We start from the raw sequence: 23,154 nt of genomic DNA on the forward strand, positions 1-23,154 counted from the left end.
ACACTGGGAGGGCTGCTGTCACGGCTTCTGAGTCTTTCCCACCGGAATCATACTCAGAAAGGTATCTGAGGTGCTGCCTTTATCTCCAGCCCCCTGACTGAGCTTTTTATGAGCTCTGGAGGAAAAGAAAGCTAGAATTTCTAGGTAGAAAGAAACCAAAAGTCTTTCTATTTCTTGCCTGAAAGCTTTAAAGCCTCCAAAATTGGAGATCACCCAAGTCAGAAAAGTTGTCCTGTGAAAAGATCAAATCACGGAGATTTGAGGTTCTAAGTACAGCTGACTGTTTCTATGTTGTAAACTTGCGGAGATGTGTTCCTTTTTCACACACACACACACACACACACACACACACACACACACACACACGAGGAACACCAGTCTTCCTGAAAAGGGACTTGATCCCTGGGCTGGAGCCAAGAAAGAGCCAGCCAGCCTAGCCAGAGAGGAAAACGCAAATTCAATTTTTTTCTAATAGCTCCACCCACTGACTCCACTGGCTCTAGTTACTACTCAAACCTTAAGACTAAATTGAAATAGTCATTTATCCAGGGCTTTCTTCCAGTTAGACATTACTGAGTGAAGTCGTAATTTATTGGGCTATGAGCCTTTGATTATATAAACATTTTCCCATTTAGCATGCCCAGCCATCCTTGTAATAGATTTTCTAATTACCCAGGCTATATTGCCCCAGCGATGAAGCTGCAGCACAAACACAATTTGGATGAACAAATCTGGAAAGAAAAGGGCCTCACCATTGCATCTGCTTTATGCTTCATCCGTTTAGCTTCTTGCATAAAATAGTCTGCACTGCGAGGCCTAGGGGAAGAGAATATTAGATGCCATTACTGCTTAAGTGCAAGGCCTGTTGAAAATACTCTTTCCTTTCATTCACACATAAAGCACAATTCAGAAACTTTGCTTAATATGGAATCATATATACTTTTTGCACTTTCAAATTACAGCCTGTATATAAAATACACTCTTTTTCTCCTAAGTTAGCAATTCAAAGCCCACTCAACACATGCAGAGAGCCTATCTTTGTAGGTACTTTAACGTGGTCCCTCAGGGCCTAATTTGTGAATACTTTTTTTTTTTTATTGTATGTATAAGAAAAAATGTGAAAAATCTTATTTTGCAAAGTGTCTACAGAAACATCCCCCTCTAACTTAAAAACTGCAAATATATCTGATAATAATTTCATGGACATGTATGGGTATTTATTTGTTCATATACAGAAATGGTGCCTATATTTAATTATCTTGATGCCTCCCAGTGAACACTAAGAAACTGTGATGCAGTACGCTTAGGTCCCAGTTGTGATGAAGTTAATTGTAAAATGATACCCGCCCCGTAACAATGCAAACCCGGCGGGCATCCTCTGGAGTGCTGATTAGGTAGCTGGTAAACAGGAACATTAGACACGTGTAATATTAAAGTGGTAACCCTGGCCGGTGCCAGTTCTCCCGGGAGATGAAGGTAATTTGTCTGACTGATCTGAGTCAGGTGGAGCTGTGCGTCCGGTGGCGCCTTTCAAAACGCTTACTCTAATAGATTGATAACAGCCCTTTAAATCCTTTAGATGCCATCAGTATAAACTTCTTTACATCCTCTGTGTCATGTGATCAATAAACCTGACCTATTCATGAACAGCCTATACCAGCCAGGGGATATGATGTCAACAGAGACATCCGTCATGGACTGTTTAACCCGTTATGCTATGCTTACTTTAAACTGTCTTCTTTTAGATTCTAATGGGTCTTTTAGCTCCCTGCAGTACTGGGCAGTCAGAACATTCCTTTATTCAAAGAGATCAGAACGCTTAGAAAAGCGTGTATGTGCCACCAGTATGTGCTATGATAATGAACATGGACTGATTAAAACACCACATTTAATTAACCAAACTAAGAAATAAAATCAGAACCAAAGCACATAACTAGTTTTGGATCAAAAACCATGGGAACAAAAAGAGGGCCTCATTTCCTGTTTCTTATTTCTTTACAAATATTGTCAGGATTGTGGCGCTGTATTGGTGATGACATGATAGTTCGTCACTACACAGACGTGACAACGTGGTTCCAGAGTTTCCAGAATGTAACTGTCTTCCAGCAGTTGCTTCTTCGCCATTCCCACTCCCACCCAGGTCTGAAGCCTCGATTCCCCTCGATGGGTGTCTGGTGTGGCTAAAGGCTTCCTTAGCAAAACGGGCCTGCTCCCACCCCCTCTGCTTTTCCAGTTCATCTCCAAGGGACCCACACCTCCACCTGAATGGTTTTCCAGCTGCCTGAACAGAGTGGCTCTCCTCCTTTGGCTTACATACTGACTGATCTGAACTTCGGCTATTTTCACCGATACCACTTGTTCCCTTTCGCTTTCAAAGAAACCATTTTTAGAGCATTTTTAAAAAGATTCACAGTAGAACTGAGCAGAAGCTATGTAGTTTCCATGGACACATGTACAACTGCTTTAGTTACCAACTGAAGTAAAGCAGGTGTAACTGTTACAAGTGACAGGCCAGTGGGGACAAGCGTGCGTTAGGGATCGTTTCTTGATGGTTTAGGTCGTGTGGGTTTGGAACACTGGGTCATGACACATAGCCATTGTTACGGCATCAGAAGGAGCAGAGCTGCTCCGATTGGTCTTTGGCTTCGCATCCCAAAGCTTGACCTGAGCTTCAGCCCCCAGGCCCTACCTATGGAGGCAAGCTTACAGCTCTCGCTGCTTCTTTCTTGCTTGTGTCCGTGCTTCCCTTTTGGCATTTCTCTTCTCTTAGGATGAACCATCAGAGTTGGCTTTTTCATCCTCTCCAGTTTGGGGGTCTGTAGCTCAGTGCGCTTAGATCCCACTTCCAGCCTTCCTCCCTGAGCAGTGTTTCTAGAATGCGGTCTCTGCTGTATCACCATCTTGTCTCCAGTCGGAAAATGAGTCTTTGGGGCCTCTGAGGTCCTGTCTGTGTTCAAGTCACGAGGGACTCGGAGCGAAGTCTAGGCAGGCTCCATCAGTTTTGATGACATGCCGCCCCTGGTTTGAAGCTCTGCTCTTCCTTTCCCCTGTCTGGAACATTCTGCTCTCACCAAACCCTATCTTGAACCAAAGGCCACTCCCCTTGGAGACTGAGCACTGCCAGGAACTTCTCCTACTGGCATTCTTCTGCCTTTCCCATCGCCCCCGGGAATGTGTCCATACCGTATGTCATGGGTAGTTAATTACTTTCCAGGCTCGCTGAGCTACAGTTACTGCACGCAGCTTGGCCACTGGTGCATTTCAGCAGGAATCATGCTGTTGACCTGTTTGATCTTCCCCAGCCTACAGTAATCCTTGAATCGTTCTCAATTTCTTCTGAGCTTAGGGAAGAGTGGTGCCTTCTGAGAGGGTACAGCATGATAGCCAGTGAGCAGAGTGTCTCCATGGCAACTTGAAATTCTCCACATCATTATCTGCTTTACACTCTAGTATCTAAGTTTGGTCATTTTCTTTGTGTCCTGTTTTGTAGACCACACCACTAAAAGATTGTCATTTTAAATGCATCTTGTTCCCATGGGGGAAAAAACGCTCTTGGTCCTAAGCTATGGCACCTTAGATTTCACAGGCTTTCTAAGTTACTCTTAGCGATGGCAGTAGCTGATAGCCTCTAATACGGTTCTTCAATCGATGCTGTTTTAATCTGCAGAACAAGAATGCACTTTTCAAACCTGATATGGAGGCTGAGTCATAGACACACAGCAGTGCCTGTGGCTAAGTAAACACATCCACTTTTCTGACCAGCCCCTGGCAGCCACAACAGCAGCCTGCCATGCTGAAGGAGAACCTGGTGCTGTCTCTGGTCCATTTACAAACACGTCTTAGAGTCTTCTTTGCATATAATGGCGGGCTCACTGCACTAAGCACTGAAAATTGCTTGAAGATTGGCCCATTTTCTCCTCTCAGGTGATTTCTACTGCTACGCTCTTAAATCAGGCCGTTATAAAGTCACTGGGACCAATGGGACGTCACTCAGACTGTCCGGCACGATGGTGGATTCACAGTACCCTGAAGGCATTGCTTTCTGCAGCCATATACAAGTCAGGAGGAAAAATGAAACTGCCCCTTAACACCGTCACAGGTACAGCATCCAATATACCAAAGCTGCTGAAGTAAAACCGGATCCTCTCAGTGTAAATAGATTTTTCATTGAGTCTGTTTTTAAGTGGAAAATGTAGAGTTTTTAAACTTCTGGAATAATAGTCTGCACATTGTTTTTCATCGTAATTTATGATGGTCATGAACACACCTATAAAATGCAATTAAACACTATAAACGAAACTGCACTCATTGCTGCACAGAAATCGGCAGAGCCAGAGCACAGCCATGCATACCTTTTTTCTAAGAGTTCCCTGTAAGGGGCAGGAGAGGTGGCTCAGAGGATAAGAACACTGGGTGCTCTTCCACAGGTCCCAAGTTCAATTCCCAGCCACCACATGGTGGTTCATAATCATCTCTAATGAGATCTGGTGCTTTCTTCTGGCCTGCAGTATATACATACTTAAAGAACAAAAGGACTTCTCTGCAACAAAAGTGATTGGTGTACTTGATCCAAATGGGACATTTTCTTTTCTTTTTCTCCACCATCACCTACAAACACGTAGCCATGGCCCTGACACACAGCAGCAACATGCCAGTGACCTGACACACACAAGCACAGAGCCTTTGCTTTTTGTTCTCCTTTGTGGCTGAGGGACAGAGAGAGATGGATGGCCGCCCGTGGAGAGGCTTTCTCTAAGTCCTACCTCTCCTAAAGGCCCTCTTTCCATAGAGCAAGTTGTGCAAACTGGCAGGGATGAGAGCTCACTGTGTTTGAACAAACAGGTTCCTGGGTGTGGAGAAACCGGGACAGTTTGCTCGGAGAAGCTGAAATCCATGTCAGACAGAGGAACAGCGATGACATCAAATGGAATTCTCTCTCGTGGAGCGCCTCCAGTGTCCCCTGACGTGCCCTTCAGGTGCTCGCTCCAGAAGGACCCAGACTGTGTAAGAGGTTAACTGTTCCCTTTTCACACACAATCTGTTTTGTAGTGCCAGCTCTGCAGAACCGGGAGACAAACTCAGAGTTTCACGCATGCTGGGAAAGCGTTCTAGCGCCTGCTCAACTCCAGGAGTCACTGTTGGCATTTGGAAACTGGGGCTCCGGGGTGCTGTTCCTGGCTGCCCAAAGGCACTGCTGTGGAGGCTGGTGGATGGCAGTTAAGCAGCAAGGACTCAGACACGGCTGTTGTTCCTTGACACTGATCGGGACCCTGATGTGCATGGAACCTGGTTCCTCAGGAGGGGGAGCACCCTGCCTTACGTTGTTTTACATTTCCCAGGCTGTGTTGGCTAAGGGGGTAAGTTTTTAACCATTTAAGCAACTTTAATTGAAATGGGAAGTCATCGATCTTATTGCTGTTCCTCTCAGGGCTGGACACTTAAAAACGATCAATTTTAACAAAGCCTGAAGGGTTCAGCAGGAGAAACCTTTTTCTTTTCCTTTTTTCTTCCACTTGAAACTTCTCTTTTTGTATTGGCCAGAATAAGAAGACCCAATCCAAGGAAGGGAATTCACGATGGAAACAATCACCTCAAGATAAAAAGGTGGGGTCCAGCTTTGCAGCGGCCAGAGAAGGGTCTCTCCCAGACAACAGGGCCACGGAGAGGTCCCCAGGTGTCCTACCTGTGACAACACGGCCTATGCAAAAATTCTAGTTGGCGTCCTTTGACTAAATCATGCGCAGGGTATTCAACCACTCCTATGCGGGAGTCCTCCTGTCCTCCATGAAATTAAAATCCTTTTAGCTGGGAGGCTGCTACATGTAATTACATTGCAAATGTCAAGTCCCGGTCCCTTCCTTCCACTCACACCTTACACGCTGACGGCCTTCAGCACCGCGTGTCCAGGGAGTCTTCAGCGGTTGGGTAGCTCTGCTCCTGTTCCTGACATCATGGGGACAGATGGGACGTTTGGTGGATTGGCTGGGTGCTCTGGTCATGACTGCCTCTTCCACGTGAAATATGGGTGGGGGACAGCACATCCTTCAGCGAGCAGCAGGCAGTGCTGGCCCCCAGCCCCGCTGGCTTATAACATAGCAATATGGCTTGCAGGAGCCCGGCTCTATTCCCCGCCAAGCCTTTCACCACTTAGCTCCACGAATCCAGGACTTCTGGACCGAGGCTTCCCATCCCAGATCTCCCTCAATTCTCCTTGGCCAAAGCTCCCTGTCACTAATTATGACACCAAATAATATGCAGCTCACGGCTTTGCACTAATGAGACCCGTATCTGAGCTGCAAGTCCAACCGAGGACTGTCACTCCCTGACAGAAACTCTCACGGATTTTTGTCTTTTAAAAGGAAAGTCTGTTAATTGTGCCAGTGCCACCTTCCTCCTGAGGCTGTGGAGCAGTGACTGCCACGCTTTTCATGCTTTTGCTGACTGTCAGGGAGGAGGGGGAGTCACACTGCCCCGCGTCTGTGCTTGCAGTGTACCAAGAACAAGCCACCCCGGACTCCGGTTTTAAAATAAGTGCCATCTCCTTCCGTGTGTTTGCATCCCCAAAGCACCAACTGCTGCTTAATCGGTAAGAAATATAGGAAACGAGATGTGGAAGACCATGAATTTAAATGTGCTTTCATGCAGGTTTGCAGAAAAAGAAAGATAGAAAAATCCAGGCCCTCCCCTGGGAAAGGCATTTATAATTCAGCTATATTTATTCAGTACTCACTCTTGACAGCCTGGTGGGTTCAGTTGTTGTCTGAATTGCATGTTTATTCAGCCATTAACAAGTATTTATAATACAAAAGGATGAATTTCCCTTTTATTTAAAAAAAAAAAAAAAGCTACATGATGCAGCTCTAAACACTGAATGCCAGCCTGGCGTCTGTCACTTTTTGGCTCATTCTAACTGGCTTTCCATCAGCTTCTCAATTGCTCCGGTCCTAATGACCTGGCCCTTTCCTTTCTTCTCCCGGCAGCCTCTCTGCTCATCTCAGTGAGTGATGACGCCCTTAGTGAAGAGAAGCCACGGAAAGTGGCAGGAGCTGAGGACTTTCTTGGTCAAGAAGCTGCCGGGGCAGAAGTTGTCAGGGTGAAAGAGGAAGTGAGAGGAGGGAAGGAAAAGCGGATGGAAAAAGCCAAAGGGGAGGAAGGGATTATCTGCATTACCTGCCTAGGGACGGTACCGCCCACTGTGGGCATGGCTCCTGCACCAATCGGTACTCAAGAAAATGCCGTTAGTATCCCCACAGGCCATCATGGAGACAACTGCTTAACTGAAGTTTCCTCTTTCCAGGTGTGTCAAATTGAAGTTAATTATGACAGAAGGGAAAGAGGAAGAGTGGGATGGGAGGAAGGGCACAGGAAGGAGGATGAGGAGAAGAAGGGTGATAAGAGAAAGGAACTAAAGGAGAAGAGGAGTGGGAAGAGGGCAGAGGTATGGCCTAGCCATCACTTCAGTGGGGGCTGTGGTCCCATCCATGTGCTTCTCTCCCCTGACTCAGCAGAACCAAGATGAGCTCATCACTAACATCCCAGCTTAGCCCTGCACCTGACACTTAGTAGGTGCTTAGCATGTGACTCTCATCTCCTGAGGAACAGCTGCTTTCATGGGAGAGACAATGTTGCTGCTTTGCCTCTTGGGTTGTGAGACTCTTCCCACAGCTTTCTTAGATCAGTGGCTGTTTCAGTTGCATGTTTGTCTTACTGTTGGAGATTTCAAATCACTTGGAGCAATCTGGCCACGCCTCTCCACGCAATGGGCACGTAAGAGTGCTTTTCCATGTCACTGCACCATATCCCTAGCAGAGCAAACAGTCCCAGCCCGGTCAACAGCCACAATTACACACCTTGCCAAGAGCCAGAGCCTTCCCACTGCTACAGACAGGGAACATAATGAAAAACATTTCCTCCTATAAAAAGTCCAAGAGACTTCAGATTGGCTAAATCATTGAGTTGCTGCTCTTTCCAACTCAGGCTTCTGTTTTGAACAATGGAAAATTCATTGACCTTATTTTCTTGAAAATACTTTTTTAAAAAAATCTTTACCATGCCCCCTAAATCATACACTGGAAATATTTGGTATATTGAGCACCCCAATGTCTAATACTTCTGTCACTAGCTGTGACTCCAAAACACAGATGATCTTAAGTCTCACTCTAATTGCCTCTGTTTTCAAAAAGGTTCACAGGGACATTTTCGAGCACAAAGTCCTAAAGAAACTAGAGTCGACCACCTGACTGTCTTCCTCAGGGCAAATGAGCACCTACCATCGTGCTCAGCAAAGGGGAAGTGAACGGGGTGGACAGTGGAGCCGCTGGAGGGAGTGGACGGCTGGACACACATAAGCTAGCATGCAGCTGCAGGAACCTCAGGAAGAGGCGAGACCTAGTTCCCTAGACTCAGTTACCTTAGCATGTGCATCCTGAACAACGCAGAGATGTGCATTTGGCTTCCAACCCCTGGCTAACGGCTGAAGTCCAGCAAATACTTAAAAGACTGTGACTCAGTATGGGCCTGGCAGAGAAGTGCCTGTACTCGGGCGAGGGTGAGGGCTGTCAAAGAGTGAGCAGAAGCATGATCCCCACACATTCCTGATATCACGCCCCAATGCTGCAGCTCATGCACTATCCCCAAGCAGGACAGTAGCCGTCACTGGTATTATTATGGTTTTCTGAGAAGGGCTGGGGGCTGCTGAGGCCAGGGGAGCTTCCAGCTTGTGGTCTGTCTCTGCAGTCGGGCTGGAAGCCACCAGAGGGCAGGAGTCCCCTGCACGCTGTTTCTGAAGACTTCGGTTATCCTGCGTCACGTGGTCGTGCACCGCATGTTTGCGGGTTAGCTGACAACTGAAAGCTGGATCAGGCCGAACGCACAAAACCCCATTTCTGCCTCCTGGACACCCGCTTTCTCCCTGGAAGACTGAATTCTCTTCAGTCTCATCTCAGCCTTTCTCTCTGTGACTCTCAGCCTCCCCAGAGCTTACCCAGACATTCTTCTTCACCTTTCTCTCCTTTCTCCTTGTAAGCTGACACTGGCTATGGAAGGCGCATTTAGGTTTTAGCAGTAGAAGTGGACAAAGGATGCTAGACTTTTTTCTACATAAGGCCTTTTGACACTGTTGCAGAGAACCTATGGCTTGGAGGAAAAGAGCCTCCAGAAGTAAATCACTATTATTCTTCGGCCATTGTAAGTCACAAAACCAAAAATGCCTCTTTCTGATAAAATCAGAAATGCAAAATCAAAAAGCATAAAATCACCAACATCCCTTCGTCCACTTCCTTAAAATCAGCAACGTCCCTTCATTGTTGCAGGGTATTTGCTTGTGAACTGTAAAACCCTGTTTCTTGCTTGGTGTGGTTGAGCCCTAACACACACCTTGAGTCCAAGAAACCGGGCTTTACAGTTCACAGCCTTGGGGTTCAGAGTCGGACAACACTTAATCCACATCCTTATGTAAGACTCACTGGAGGGGCTGGAGCGAGCTTAGCTGTTGGGTGCATGCTCTGCTCTTGCAGAGGACTTGTATTTGGTCCCAGCACCCACACTGGGCAGCTAGCTGCCTGGAGCTACAGGGAGATCCATATTAAGAAGGACCAGACTTACATGTCATCAAAGATGAGTTTCTGTCTCTTGCAGTCCCTGTGACCACTGGAACCCGGAGACCATGGCTCAGTCTGTGGCCGTGACTTGCTATGGAGGATGCCATTTTCAGAACTGCTGTGAGAGGCCTTCTGAACGACAGAGAAGACAGAAGCCACTGAGACAGCAGCCACCCGGCTGAGGGGCCACCGACGGAACACCCCTTCACCTACAGGATGCCGCTCTGGTCTATGCTAGAAACCATGCTGATTTCGTTTCAATAAAGATAAACAGAGAGTGTGTATTTTTTACCCAAATCTTTAACCACAAGTGTCTGAATATTTGGGGGGGGGGCCGGTGGGACCCAGGCCCAAATATGAAGCCCCTCTGTGTTCCTCCTCTTACATAGTTACATCTACACTGAAGCGACTGCAGGCTGCAGGCTCTAACGGTTCTGTGAGCCTGTTTGGCTCTGACCTGCCACAGGAGGGGATCACCCGCAGCACGATCCTTCTGCAGAATTAGTGCTCAGCAAGCCTCAGCTCTGGGAGCCCTGTGATAGGGGCGCACAGCCTGCGTGTGATAGGGGTCAAGCCAAGGAGTTCCGCACCTGCGTCACCGGCTGTTCTCACAGCAACAGGAAAAAGGAGGTCGTGCCCTTTCCGTGGACGGGGGAACGCAGGCTTTCTCAAGGGACCATGGTGAGCTTCTATTTTTCCCAATGTAGATATTTATTAGAATCATATTGAAGCTAAAACACAGATTGCTGGCTGAGTTTCTGTCTGAGTAGATCTAGGGTAGAGTTTAGGGATTTCTCTGTGTGTCTCTGTCTGTCTGTCTCTGCCCTTGCCCCCAGATAAGGTTCTGACGTGTCGCTTGGACTGGTTTTAAGCTGTGCTCACCTACTGACTGCTAGGGTTACAGGTGTGTGCTACACACACCCTGTGGGAATCTGTATTTCTAGCTCGTTCTCAGATGGTACCCCAAAGCCAAGGTTTCACCATCCCCTCACTGTAACTGTCCCTCCCAAGAGCTGCCATTCCTGTCAGAAATGCTTCTCAGGCACTGTCCATGAAAACAGGGCAAAAGCAATTATTGAAAATACGCAAAAAAAAAAAAAAAAAAAAATTACTACGCAAGGTCACACATAGCTACAAAGCACCCACTGAGTGCTGACGCATGGCCCAGAGAGCACATGTCTGTCTCTCTCCCTAGCTGGGTTCACTGCTTCACAGTGATGCAGAGGGGAATCGGCTCAATGACCACTGTATCTCTGGAGCCCATCACAGTGCCTGGCACAGAACAAGCATCTACTCAGAAAGCATCTACCTGGTGAATGAAGAAGTAAAATAAGCAAATGGTTATAATTCTCGGCACAGCACAGATTCATATATCTGGATATATGAATATGAAGGAAACAAAGAGAACTTTTGTTTTGTTTTAAAACCTGAATAGTTTTTTCTTTCCATGTTTCTTCAATCGAGGAGTCTTTCTGAACTCTTCCTGCTTAGGGTTAACGATAATTGCTTCTAAATGTGGTCACGGAGAAAGGTACAGTTTGGAGATGTGCTGAGATTCAGGCTCCTTACAGAGCCTTCTGCCGGTGTTTTTGCCTCTTAAATCCAAGGGGAAACGTTAAATACTGGCCCCTGCCTGGGATATTTTTTGGCATAGTTCTATTCTTAAGCCTTCTCTGTCTCTCATCTCACAGAGCCCTGATGGTTCTGACAGGCATGGTGACCTGGGAGAACAAGGATTACAACACACCCCAAGGCTGGTGACATAACATGGAGGAACTACATGGAAAGTCAGTACTATCTAGAGGGGCTGGGGCCCAGAGAGAATAAGCAACATTCCAAGATTACACTGCAACCAAAACACCTCTACTGTAGCCCCAGAGGAATGTAAGAACCAGCCGGGGATGGCCAGTTCAGGGTGACAGTCCAGACTTCCCACTTTGGACATTCCAAGTGGTAGACAAGAGCAGCTTGAGAGCCCTGCAAAGCTGGCATGGGTTTCAGCCCCAAATGCAAGTGAGTGACCTATGGGTAGGGCATTTCCCCAGCACAGAAGCTGGCTGATCTCCCCCCCTAGGTATGGTATTCCCCTGGGGTCTGAAACTGCCAGAGGCTTCATAAGCACAAAAAGCTTGGAATTTCCACTGGGAAGGCTTCTGCCTTCATGCTCCATGGGAGAGAGGAGGAATATTTTCCCTCCATGAGCTCCCCTCCCCCCCCCCCTCAGCGGCTCACTGTGGGGCCTCCAACAAGAGTGTAAAGTGTGCTAAGACAGGGCTGGAAATTTCACTCCAAGTTTACTTAGGAAAGAAGGGCCTCAACAAACCGAGAGGTCTCCAGCATGTGACTGCAGCTGGCTGTCAGCCTTCGGCTTCTTGCTGGAAGACGCAGAAGTCAGCACCCCATTGCCATGAGGTCGGCCGGAAGAAGCCAAGTCCTCGCTGGTGTGTTTGTGTTTACATATATCGGAGAGTGGCGAAGTGGGGGACCGGAGCATTTTTTCATTTTTGTTTATTGGTATTGCCAAGCTGAAAAGAGAAAGAGCAACAGAGTGTCACAGTCTGCACAGGAAAGAAAGAAAGAAGGAAAAGGCCATGCTTCTTGTCCGGCCCAACCTCCCATCGAAAATCTGCTGGCAGGAAGAAGTTTCTTGGGAATTATTAAGGGAGAGGTGACTTATGGCATGAGGACCGCAGGAAACAGTAAATAAATTGCATGCCCTGTTTTTTACTTCATCAGGGTACACAGTGACCTTGAGTTCCTGCCAATGCAGGACTGAGAAGAGGAACATGTCCACCCTCTCAGTTCTTCATCCAGGTTTCTACAAATACTGAACAAGCGAGCTTTTCCTCACAGCCCTGAGCAGCCTGGGAAAGCCAACCAACAACAGCAACTGAGCTCCGATTTTCCATTTAAAAGATTATTATTATTTATTACAATTAAGACAAAAATTATTGTATTCTGGCTGTAGCCCCCTCCCTCATCTCCTCCCCCCATGCCCCTCCCCTAGTCCACTGATAGGACCTCCCCTACTATCTGACCCTGGCCTATCAGGCCTCATCAGGACTGTCTGTTTCCTCTTTCCCTGTGGCCCAGTTAGGCCACCTTGCTAGGCAGAGGTGATCAAAGAGCCAGCCACTTAGTCCATGTCAGAGACAGCCCCTGCTCCCCTTACTAGGGAGCCCACATGGAGACTGTGCTGCTCATGGGCTACATCTGAGGTATCAAAGCAGATGCTGAGACTCATAGCCAAACTTTGGGCAGAGTACAGGGAATCTTATGGAAAAGGGGAGAGGTAGAAAGACCTGGAGGGAACAGGAGCTCCACAAGGAGAGCAACAGAACTAAAAAATCTGGGCTCAGGTGGTCCTGCAGAGACTGAGGCATCAACGAAGGACCATACCCCCTACTCAGAGCTCTTAACTCTCTTAGTGTGCTGGCCAGTGACTGAGCCTGAAGCCACCCTCCAGCGCTGAGTCTGGGAATTCACCAAGCACTGCTCCCAGTAAACACAGAGCAAAGCAACCAGCACTGGAAACCGCAGCTTCCGGGCCTTCGCTCTGACTTGAAAGACCTTTGTCCATTCTTATGCAGAGTTTCCCCAACAGAGAAGACAGATTCACTCACACTGAAGTCTTACAGTGTGTAGAGTGATGCTTACCGCTAGCCATCTATGTGTTTTGCATTAGGAAGAAGATTTGCTTGTGGAGGACAGTTAACCTGAAGTAGTGTCTTGCTGCTGACTGCAGATGCATGGGGCAGAGTCACTTAAATTTACACAACAAAACAGTAAAACCAGTGGCTCCTGGGGCTAAGATGGGTTAATTGTGTGTGTTGGTTATCAGAGCAAACAAGCCATTAAAGTCACTTCAAAAGCAATTTCCTTAGCTGCTGGTCACAGTGGGAATTCTCCAGCACTGGCCTCTAAAACAAACAGCCAAGTTCCTGACATCATGCAAACAGATACACGTGGAGACAGATCCAGTTCCAAAAGAACTGAGTGACAAGTTAGAGACAAGTGGCTAAAAGCGAGGTGTGTCTACTGAAGGGGAGGGTGCTGGTGTTAAGGATGGGTGTGAAAAACCTGAAAGCAGTCGCTTCTTGACATGTGAAAGGGGGAAAAAAAGAACCCTGCTTCTAAGTGTCTATTATTTTACATTCTCTATGTGAGATGCAAAGCCAATGATGACATTAAATGTAATCATGGGTATATATGACTGTTCCTTCCTCATCGATGCAAGTTTACATAGTCAAGAGGGACCAAAGAAGCCTTCTCCGAGAGCCTCCTAGCTGCTCAGCTCCATGTTCTCCCGTGGTGGTAAAGCTTGGTAGCAGACCCTCAGTCCCAGAGGTTCACAGCCCACCTTTTCCAGAAAGAACTCTACACTCTCACGCGCTACTTAGTGTCAGCAAAACAACCGTATCTGGCAGGCTCTGCCAGATGGTCCTGAGAGCAAGAGATTTTAAGTCCGAGGTCCATGAATCCAGATGGGAAAACGTTCCATCTTCCGTCTCACCTGTTCTCAGCTCTCACGGAACATCCCCTCCAGTTACAAGCAAGGGCAAGGATCAGAAGAATGTTTGGGCTGGAGTCCTCCTAGCAACACCATGCTTCTGTCTCAGCGGATGCCACTGCTATTTTTCCTGTCACACTACAGTTTCAGACACCCTCAAATATCATTTGTGTTCAACGCTAGGCAGCAGTTATGACTGTCACTAGCTAGGAAGGTTGTTTAATGCCCTCACAAATGCACACAGAACATACGATGCATTAAAGAGAAACATTTTGGGGGCAAAGTCCCTTCATTCCCACTCCCCCGTGGAAGCCTGAGTATCTGTTCCCTCCTGGGCAGGGCTTCAGCATCCTCAAGGTGATCCCCAAAGCATGATGGGCCTGCGTGCCTCTGCTCTCCAATCTCGTCTTCGACTTTGAGCGCCGTTCTACATCTTCCCCCAACCTTTCAGTTCACACTTTATGTGCTGTGTGGAACCATTAATCTCCCCTTAAAAATTCCCTGTACAGTCAGGGAGAGCAAGAGGCGCCTCGGCCGAGGAAAAGGGCCTGCGCCGGGGCGCTTCTAAATGGAAAGCCTGTGACGGATGCTGAGCTACTTGTTTTAATGAATACCTGGGACCTTGCCTGGCTGAGGACCATTCATCACTGAGGGAGGCGGGGTGCCGTGGCCCTGTGCTGCTCCCTTAGAGGCATCGCTGGCTGGCAGTTTGACCTTGGAAGCACAGATCCCTTTCAAGTCTACAAGTTGTCTACATCCAAGAGCTTAGGTGTGTCATCCGCAGACCCAGACTTTGCACTTCCTTAGATCCCTGCAGTTTTACGACCTGATGTGCTTAGCAGCTACTGTTACAATACCAGCTTGTAAGATTTGGTTTATCACGTTTGCAGGGAGAGGACATCTCTGGATAGCACAGAGCTCTGATGTGTACTGTCTGGTGTCTGGTGACACAAAAGGACCTGACACAGCCATCAAAAGTGGAGCTGGAGGCATAATTGTCAGCCTTTGGTTAACTTGAGGGAAGCAAGCCCACAGACTCAGATTAGAGCAATCGAAAGGATCTTCCGTGTTTTCAACACAGCACGTGACCTTCAGACTGGCGGCCCCGCCAGCTCACCTCTCCCGTCCGGGCATCAGGCTTACCTGTTGACGTTCATGTTACAATGGCTGCCGGACAAGGTGTTATTAGCGGAGGCGGCCAGGCGTGGAGCGCTCTCCTTCTCTCCTTGGGCCTTCTTTATCTGCCTGTAGTCATCGTCGTTGTCACACTGGGTGGTAACAAGCAGAAGCCGATCAGCTTTGGGCTCTGAGGGGGGCCAGTGGGCTGCAGGGCACTGTCTGTCACACAGCTAGGCCTCTTGGGACATGTCCCCACTTAGCTCCTCTAGAGAAGGAGGCGGCAACAAAGCCCCAGACACAGGTTCCACTCTGAACAAGGAGGACGCCTGTTGGGTTTATGGACGGCTTAGTGAAGGGAAAGCCACCACGTTCTGATCAAAGCGTGGACAGTGAAAGCTGCCCAGTGTTTAGCTTTGCAGAGCAGATCTGGTCTGAATCAGCCTGAGCATCACTGTCCTTCATCCCTGTACCATTGGCTTCAGAATAAAGCACATGAAGCACGCTTTGTCCAAGAGTGCTGCAGCAACGCAGCAATGCTGGGAAAGCCCTGCTCTGCCTCTCTACAGCCTTTAGTGAATGGTAGGCAGAGGCTGATCCTGTGCTTTACTTCTAGTTCACGATTTCCAGCCCAAACAGCTTAAACGCTCCTTTTAGGAAGACAGGACTTGCTTTGGGTTCTTGCTGCACAGATGTGTTTGGCTATACAGTGTCAGGGCACAATGGAAATACACTCCCCAAAGTGCTACTCCTGGGGAGACCACGAGAGCTTACTGTGTGGCCTCCTCAGGACTGCATGGGGTGTTTTCCATGAGAAAACACAAGCATGAAGGACAGAGAGAACATGACTCCGTTCAGCTTCTGCCACAGAAGACCCCAGAAGCTCACGTGGTTACAGTGGCCTCAGGGGTCCAAAGCACATTTGAAGTCCAGGGTTGCCAGTTATGACGCTTCAGTAGGGTGAGCTCAGCTGTGTTGGGCTGTGTGGGAAGTCTGGCTAGTCGGTTGTCCTTCCCGAATCTCCCATGGAGAACGGGCGGCACAGGGGACTACAATGATCTCCTCTGAACGGGAGGCTGGCTACCTTGTTCTTGGCACACAGGCAGTTGGCACAATTGGCTCTTCAAGGTAAAGGCAATTGCTGCTAAGCCCTACAACCCAGCTCACCTCCTAGGACCCATACGGCAGAGAGAACTGACTCTCATGTTCGTTCTGACATCCACATGTAGCAAATACATGAGCACACGCACACACGTGCACACAATAAAACACTGAAAAAAAAAAGCCTTTGCAAATGTATCAAGAACAAGGGAGGTAGCTGTGCTTTGGTGGTCCTTCTTGTCCAAGGTTCAAATTCTGCTTTATAGGGATAGTGTTTAACATTCCTATGTGTTTAAACACATTCTGAGGCAGTATAATAAATTCCCTTGCTGGTGACAAAGATGATGTCACCAGGAGGAGACAGGCTTCTGACACACACCCTCCCCAAAAGAGGAATACCTTCATATCGGCCAGAAAAACTGCCTAATAGACATTCCTGCCAGGTCATCTCATTTCATCATTGTGTGTCCATGTGTGCGTGTGCATGTGTGTGTGGGGCCAGAGGAAAACTTCAGCGAGTTTGCTCTCCTTCCATGGTGAGTCTGGGACTGAATGCAGGTTACCAGAATTGCACGGCCCAGAAGATCATACTTGTTGAGTCATTTTGCACTTCCTCCCCTCCCCCCAGAAAGCCCTCATGTTGATCAAGGATTTGAAGCAGCTGTAAAGCCCATGCGTGCAGAGGCTCTGTGGTTGACAGAACAGATCGTCCTTGGAAACTGGAAGCTGGCTACATGGAACTGAGGCCAGCGCATCACTGAGCGGGACAATCTGGAGCTCAACAACCGCCTGGCCCACTCGACGGACACAGCCTTGGGCAGGTCCTCCCTGGCTCTCTCGGCTTTGCTTGCTTGCCCTTAAAATGGACCCACAAAAAAAATCAAGCTGCGAAGACAAAATGCAAAGTGCATGCACCCCTGCCATTCAGCTTTTAACCGGAGTTCCAGGAGTACTGGGGGTCAAACTCAGGTCCTCCTGTTTGCTCCAACTTTACCAATGGAGCTGTCTCTCCGAGCTAGTTTTAACCACGGCAATAGAAGGGAATCGTTTAAAGTCCTTGAATCTGGCTTTACCACGGGAGTACTTGCTTAGAAACCTTTAAACCTTTAAACCCCAGTCACTGGCAGAGGCCGCCCCAGCTCTCCAACTCTGTCAAACCACGCACTACCCCTTCAGCCTCTCCGTTCCTCAGGGCCCCGCCACCCAAAGACCACTACAAACATCCTTCCTCCTCAGAGTCCGACTCCCATCCTTCACTGTGAGGCTTTCCCCCTTCACCCCTGGAAGCAACTGCCAGCTGACGCCGGCGGCTGGCGAACTTGGAGACCTTGATATTCATCTTCCACCACCCTCTTCCCATGTCTGCCACAGCCCTACATTCTGAGGCCTTTTACCAGTGAGCGATGCCACGAGCAATGTCACCCCGTCCCCCTGTCCCCCTAACGTTCAGTCTCCCTGTGCCCGGCAGTCAGCCTGCACCTCGCACTCGGTAACTGTGGCCTATGTAAGTGCTTCTTCAGGCCAGGCGTGGTGCTTAACTAGCCACAACTCTAACGTGGCTCTTCCTCCTGACGGATGTAGAACAATTACTTCTGTACTCAAGGACACACAGCCTCAGCCACCCACCCGCAGTCTGGACCGGCAGCTTACTGTCTGTGGCCTACCCCTCGCCTTCCAGTGCCAAGATAGACAGAGGGCCCTCTCCTCCCAACTCCGGGCCTACCTTGCGTTTCCTCTTGGATTTTGGCAGAGTCTTTTCAGCAGGGGCATCTAACGCATGGCTGGCTGGGGCGCTCTCCACATCCTTGGCTGCAGGGGCGCTCAGGACCCCAGGCTCCTGGGACAGGTGTTGTGGGATCCTGGACAGGAGGGTCAGGTCGATTTTGACCCAGAGGGACCTGACCTCGTCGCTGTCCTTCAGAGGAGAAAGCAGTTCGTTCCTGCCAAAGGGGACCAGCGTGTAGAACTGTTCCTCGGGGTCATTGGCGATGTCACTGGTGGTCCTGGCGTTGATGGAGCCCACAGAGGCCCGGGAGGTGCTGCTGCAGCTGCTGCTACTGGTGGCCTCCTTCAGCCGCTGCTCGCTCGCGGCGGCGGGCTGGGCCTTGGACAGGACGTACTCCTCTTGCTCCGACTCCAGGTCCGAGTCCGAGGAGGAGGAGGAAGACGAAGATTCGGTCTCAATGAACTCCTTGGATTTCGGGACGATCCTGCTCAGGCCCCGCGTGCGCCGTTTCTCACAGGTCACGGAGGAGCGCAGCTCCTTGCGGTGGCTCGTCCTGCTGTTACCGCAGGGTCTGCTTTTGGGGGGCTCTGGGGGACCCCCCACGCTGGCCCCCAGCGCCTCGGGGGCCGGCGGTTCCTCGGGCCGGTGGCAGCCGGCCCCGTCCCCGGCCGAGGCCCTCTCGGTGCGCCGGGTGGGCTTCTTGCCCGCTGACCTCCGCGTGGGCGCGGGCGCGCTCTCCGCGGGTGCGCCGGGCACCGCGGGCGGCGGGCCAGCCGCGGTCACAGCCACCGCAGCGGGCGGCGACTTCTGCTTGACACCTTTGCTGCCAGGGGCCTTGTTGGCGGTCCGGGGCCGCTGCTCCTCCTTGCACGCGGTCTTGAGCTCCTTGTCCCTCAGGCCGGCTTGGCAGATCTCCGCAAGCTTCCCGCAGCCCTGCCCTTCCTCTTTCAGCGCAGGGTAGTACTGAATCCTTTCGGGGCCTTGGCTCTCATTTTGGATCAGGATCGGCGGCTTGTGGGGATTAACTTTGTTCAGCCATTTATCCAGCTGCCACTTGTTTGAGGGCGCAGGCTCGGCCTGAAAACAGAAAACCCGGGACAAAGCAGACAGCTTTCAGAACAGGCTCACTTAGGAGGGGCCCCGGCGTTTGGCTGTCGGCATTCTCTGCTAGGCAGAGGAAAGCTGAACGGGCCGACAAGGGGCAAATGAAGTCCACGTATGGGAGGCAGCCATGGGCCACACGGACCCCCGGCTGGCCCCTGGCGTAGTTTCAAGTCCACTTGACAAAACAACAAGACAGCACCCCACCTCCCAGCTCACTCCTAGAACTCGTGGACATTAAGCAGTTACTTCCGTGTTTGCTGATCAGCCCATACATATTTGTCCACACACACCTAATTTTGAGGTTACATTTGAGATTCCATGAACTTAACTGGGAAATAATAGTTGGGAGGCCGTGAGCATTAAATCTTTTTTTTTTTTTACTTGCCACCTTTGCGAAAATCTTTGAACCCAGAACGTGATCGCCCTCCCCATTAGCATGTAATTTATGTGGAGAAGCCACCAGGCCACAGGTATTTAAAGACAAAAGCAGCAACCTTGGGAAACGGGCCATGTGCCCTGCGTTACTTGGCAGCCTGAGTCTGCCCTCAGCCGGCTTCTGCCATTTCTTCTGCCACACTCTGCTGGAAATGTCTGGACACAGATGACTCCAGAAAACGTTCCTGGAGGTAATTTTGCTAACTTAGAGCAAAGCCTGGGTGTCACAGTTTTTGGACTCTGACGGACAGATCAAGCCATGCAGAGGGTGCAGGAAATGCCCGGATTCAGAAGAGGAAGGGCAGGGTTGATACCCCTCCCCCAAGGATGTACAGGGTTGCGCTCAGTCTGTAAGGAGTTACGTTCCAAACAGGTTAAAAATCAAGATTTTACGGAGAATGTGGCTTTCTAACAAAAGTTCACTTTTGTAACGCTAAGTAAGATTTAATAAAATACACAGAAAAGACGTCTTTTGAGAGGCATGGCACTCCAGTCACAAACAGGCCACTTCTCTGAATGGCACGGGCAGACATCTGAAGAATCGGGAATAGTCATCGCCGTAATGTGTCTGTGTGGTCTCTTCCTTTGAATCCACGGTGTGCCCTGCTTTGGGACCAGGTACTAGAGCTACGGCTCTCACCCTTCCTAATGCTGCAACCCTCTACGATGGGTCCTCATGTCGTGCTGACTCCTAACCATGCAATTACTTTTGTTGCTCTGGTGTAACTGTAATTCTGCTACTGTTATGACCTGAAATGTAACCTGTGTTTACAGATGGTCCTAGACGACTCCTATGAAAGGGTCATTTGATCCCCCAAGGGGTCCCGACCCACAGGTTGAGAACCACTGGCCTAGAACAAGATTCTCTTTCTGAGTCAGGAAAAAGACTCTTTCTGAGTCTACCCATCAACCCACCCTACTCATCAATTATCTCCTATCTGTCTGTCTATCCACCATCTATGTATGCATCTGTGTATCAAAATATTTATCAAGGAATATATATATCTATCATCTATATATCTGTCTGTCTACTTACCCACCTACCTATCACTTCTCTTGTCACCAATCAGTCCACCATCTATCACGGTGATGGTACACTGGGCCTTGCCCAGGCTAGGCAAACGACTCCCCTGATCTCCACTTCCGGCCTCTCAGCTTTGTGTTTTAAGCTTGTCAGTCAGAAAGCCTACAGCGGGAGTCAGCCAGGTTCTTTGACGTGGGAGAAAGGAGTTTCTGACACAGATGTTCTAAAATGCTCCTTGGTGTATCAAGGTTTATTTTTTCCACAGCGAGGTGCACACTGACAGCAGAGCTGGGTGTAGCTACGGACCTAAGTGTGTCTGAGACACCAGGTTGCTCAGGGAGGTGGGAAGCCTCCGGTAACGTCAGGGGATGGAGCCAGCAGGAACCGACCTAGTGTGTGTGTCCACTGACCACAGCTGCAGTGGGGAGCCAGGACGCCCTGCTGGCCGCTCTCAGCACATGAGATCAGCAGAGTCTTCCTTATTCCAAGTCCTCGGGGCCAGGAATCCTTTCGGTTTTATGTTATTTTTGGATTTGGGAGTATTTGTATATGATTATGAGATCATTTAGAGGTGGAACCGGAGTCTAAATGTAGAAGTCATTAAACTTCATACATATCTGATTTTGTGTGTGTGTGTGTGTGTGTGTGTGTGTGTGTGTGTGTGTGCCTGAGTGTGCTTGAGAACACACCATGACACGGTGGGAGTCAAACAACCAGGTCACATCTTCTACTTTGTTTGAGGCAGGATCTGTTGTTGTGGGTGCTGCCCATGGCTAGCTAGCTCACCAGCTTCCTTCCATGGATTTTACTGTCTGTTTAGCATCTCGCTGCAGAAGGCCTAGGATTGCAGGCATGAGTTACCATGCCTGGCATTATGTGGTTCTCGTGATTCAAACTCAGCTCCTCCCTGCCATCCAGCAAGCACTTTATTTGCAGAGCTATCCCTGCCCCTGGTGATTCTGCACCGTTTTTAAAGTAAATCTGTACATGGAACCAAGTGTTCTGGTTTGGAGTTTTCCACCTGTAGCCTATGGCAGCTCTTGGTAGGTTGCAGATTTTACAGCATTTGGATTAGGGGTTCTTAAGCCGTTACCTTCCTGTTACTTCTGAGTGTTACAAGGGATTTTCTGCTTTTTTTTGTGGCTTCTCAAGAGAAAAGGAAGTAGAGAGGCCTGCAGAGGATGCCTGGCCTAGGCTGCAATGGCAGCAGAACAGCTTCTTGCCAAGGGGCCCTTGCACCTTCCCAGACGTCAGCTGTGAGTATCTGAAAGCTACTTTTATTTCCTTTTGAGACAGAATCTTCCTGGCCTTGAACTTAGCAAAGAGCCTTGAACAGCCTTGAACTTCTGACCCTACTTTTTTCCACCTCCCAGGGGCTAGGGTTCCAAGCGAGTGCTACTATACCTGGTTTATGTAATTTGGAAACTGAACCCAGGGCCTCGTGTATGCCAGGCATGCGGTCTACCAACTGAGCTGCAGCTACAGCCTTCTGAAAGCTAGTTTGGAGACAAATGTCCATGGCTTCCATGTTTGTCTCCCCTAAATGCTTTGTGTCATGCTTCGGCGTCCCTCTGGAAGTGGTATGTGGAAGCAGAAGGGGCCTCACACAACAAATGTGTGTAACAGAGAGGACTCGGCCACTAGACAGAGCCCAGAACTCATGTTGCTTGTTGCTGTTTGACGCCAGGTCCTCCTCCGCTTCCACAGCTCCCAACTCCTGTGAGAGACAACACAGCCATCTGTAGCCCGGACACAGCTGCACGCGGGGAGCATCACCCCGAGACGTCAGAGTGGAGCCACTGCAGTGAACTGGAATTTCACACATTTAAGAGGGCCCATTCCCACCGCCAGAGGCTCTCTAGGGTCTTTTTTTTTTTCCTTCTTGTACTTTACAGCTGAACGAATCAGTCTCAAGTATCATTTCTACCACATCGCTAAATCACATTTCCTTTCTCGAGGGTCTACAAAAGCCTCCAACTGCCTCTTAGACAGAATCCGAATCTCTAGGCTGGCATTCGAGAGCCGTCATCTTTGGAATCATTTATCATTGCTTAGAGCACCTACAAGATGCCTCCGCTTTGCATAGCTCATCCACCTTCATCTTTACAGACAGGAAATGCTGTCTCTCATGTGTAGATGAGGCTTCGGAAGGCTAGGCACTATGCCTGGGCTGCCTGGTTCCCGGGCAGGCCCAACCCTGTGCCTGCCCTCCAGGTATGGAGAGCAGGTTAGCGGCACAGGCTGCCTCCTCTCCTCCGGCACTCAGAGTAGCCTATGAAAGGGATCTCATTCTCTTGAGAAATGTCAATCCTGAACTTAAAACGAGAGCTTTAGATGCTTTTAAGGGAAAGCATGGCTCTTGCAAACAATGTCTGCTGGCTTCGATTACACCTGACAGCAAGTCTTTTGGTGTTTTCTGGGTATGTGACTTACAGCTTCGACACAGCCCACACTGCAGTCTAGGGCTGGGTCTTTTTTATCTATCTATCTATCTATCTATCTATCTATCTATCTATCTATCTATCTATCTATCTATCTA

The 23,154-nt window shown here is 49.2% G+C and overlaps 1 protein-coding gene across 5 annotated transcripts in view; it reads right to left on the bottom strand.

The window, feature by feature from the left end:
- Aff3 (ALF transcription elongation factor 3) overlaps window positions 1-23,154 on the bottom strand; it is a 434,549-nt gene that overhangs the window by 15,554 nt on the left and 395,841 nt on the right. For 4 of the 5 annotated variants that reach the window (XM_055607315.1, XM_055607298.1, XM_055607310.1 and 1 more), the window contains 5 exons: window positions 18,050-19,129; window positions 15,253-15,377; window positions 11,923-12,124; window positions 9,604-9,731; window positions 753-816 (listed from right to left, as the gene is read on the bottom strand). In XM_055607315.1, the coding sequence (XP_055463290.1) occupies window positions 753-816; window positions 9,604-9,731; window positions 11,923-12,124; window positions 15,253-15,377; window positions 18,050-19,129 (1,599 nt within the window). The remainder of the gene's footprint in view (window positions 1-752; window positions 817-9,603; window positions 9,732-11,922; window positions 12,125-15,252; window positions 15,378-18,049; window positions 19,130-23,154) is intronic. The other variant, XM_055607308.1, reaches the window with a different exon arrangement.

Source organism: Psammomys obesus, unplaced genomic scaffold (assembly GCF_907164565.1).
Source record: "Psammomys obesus unplaced genomic scaffold, mPsaObe1.curated_primary_1811, whole genome shotgun sequence".
NCBI lineage: Eukaryota > Metazoa > Chordata > Mammalia > Rodentia > Muridae > Psammomys > Psammomys obesus.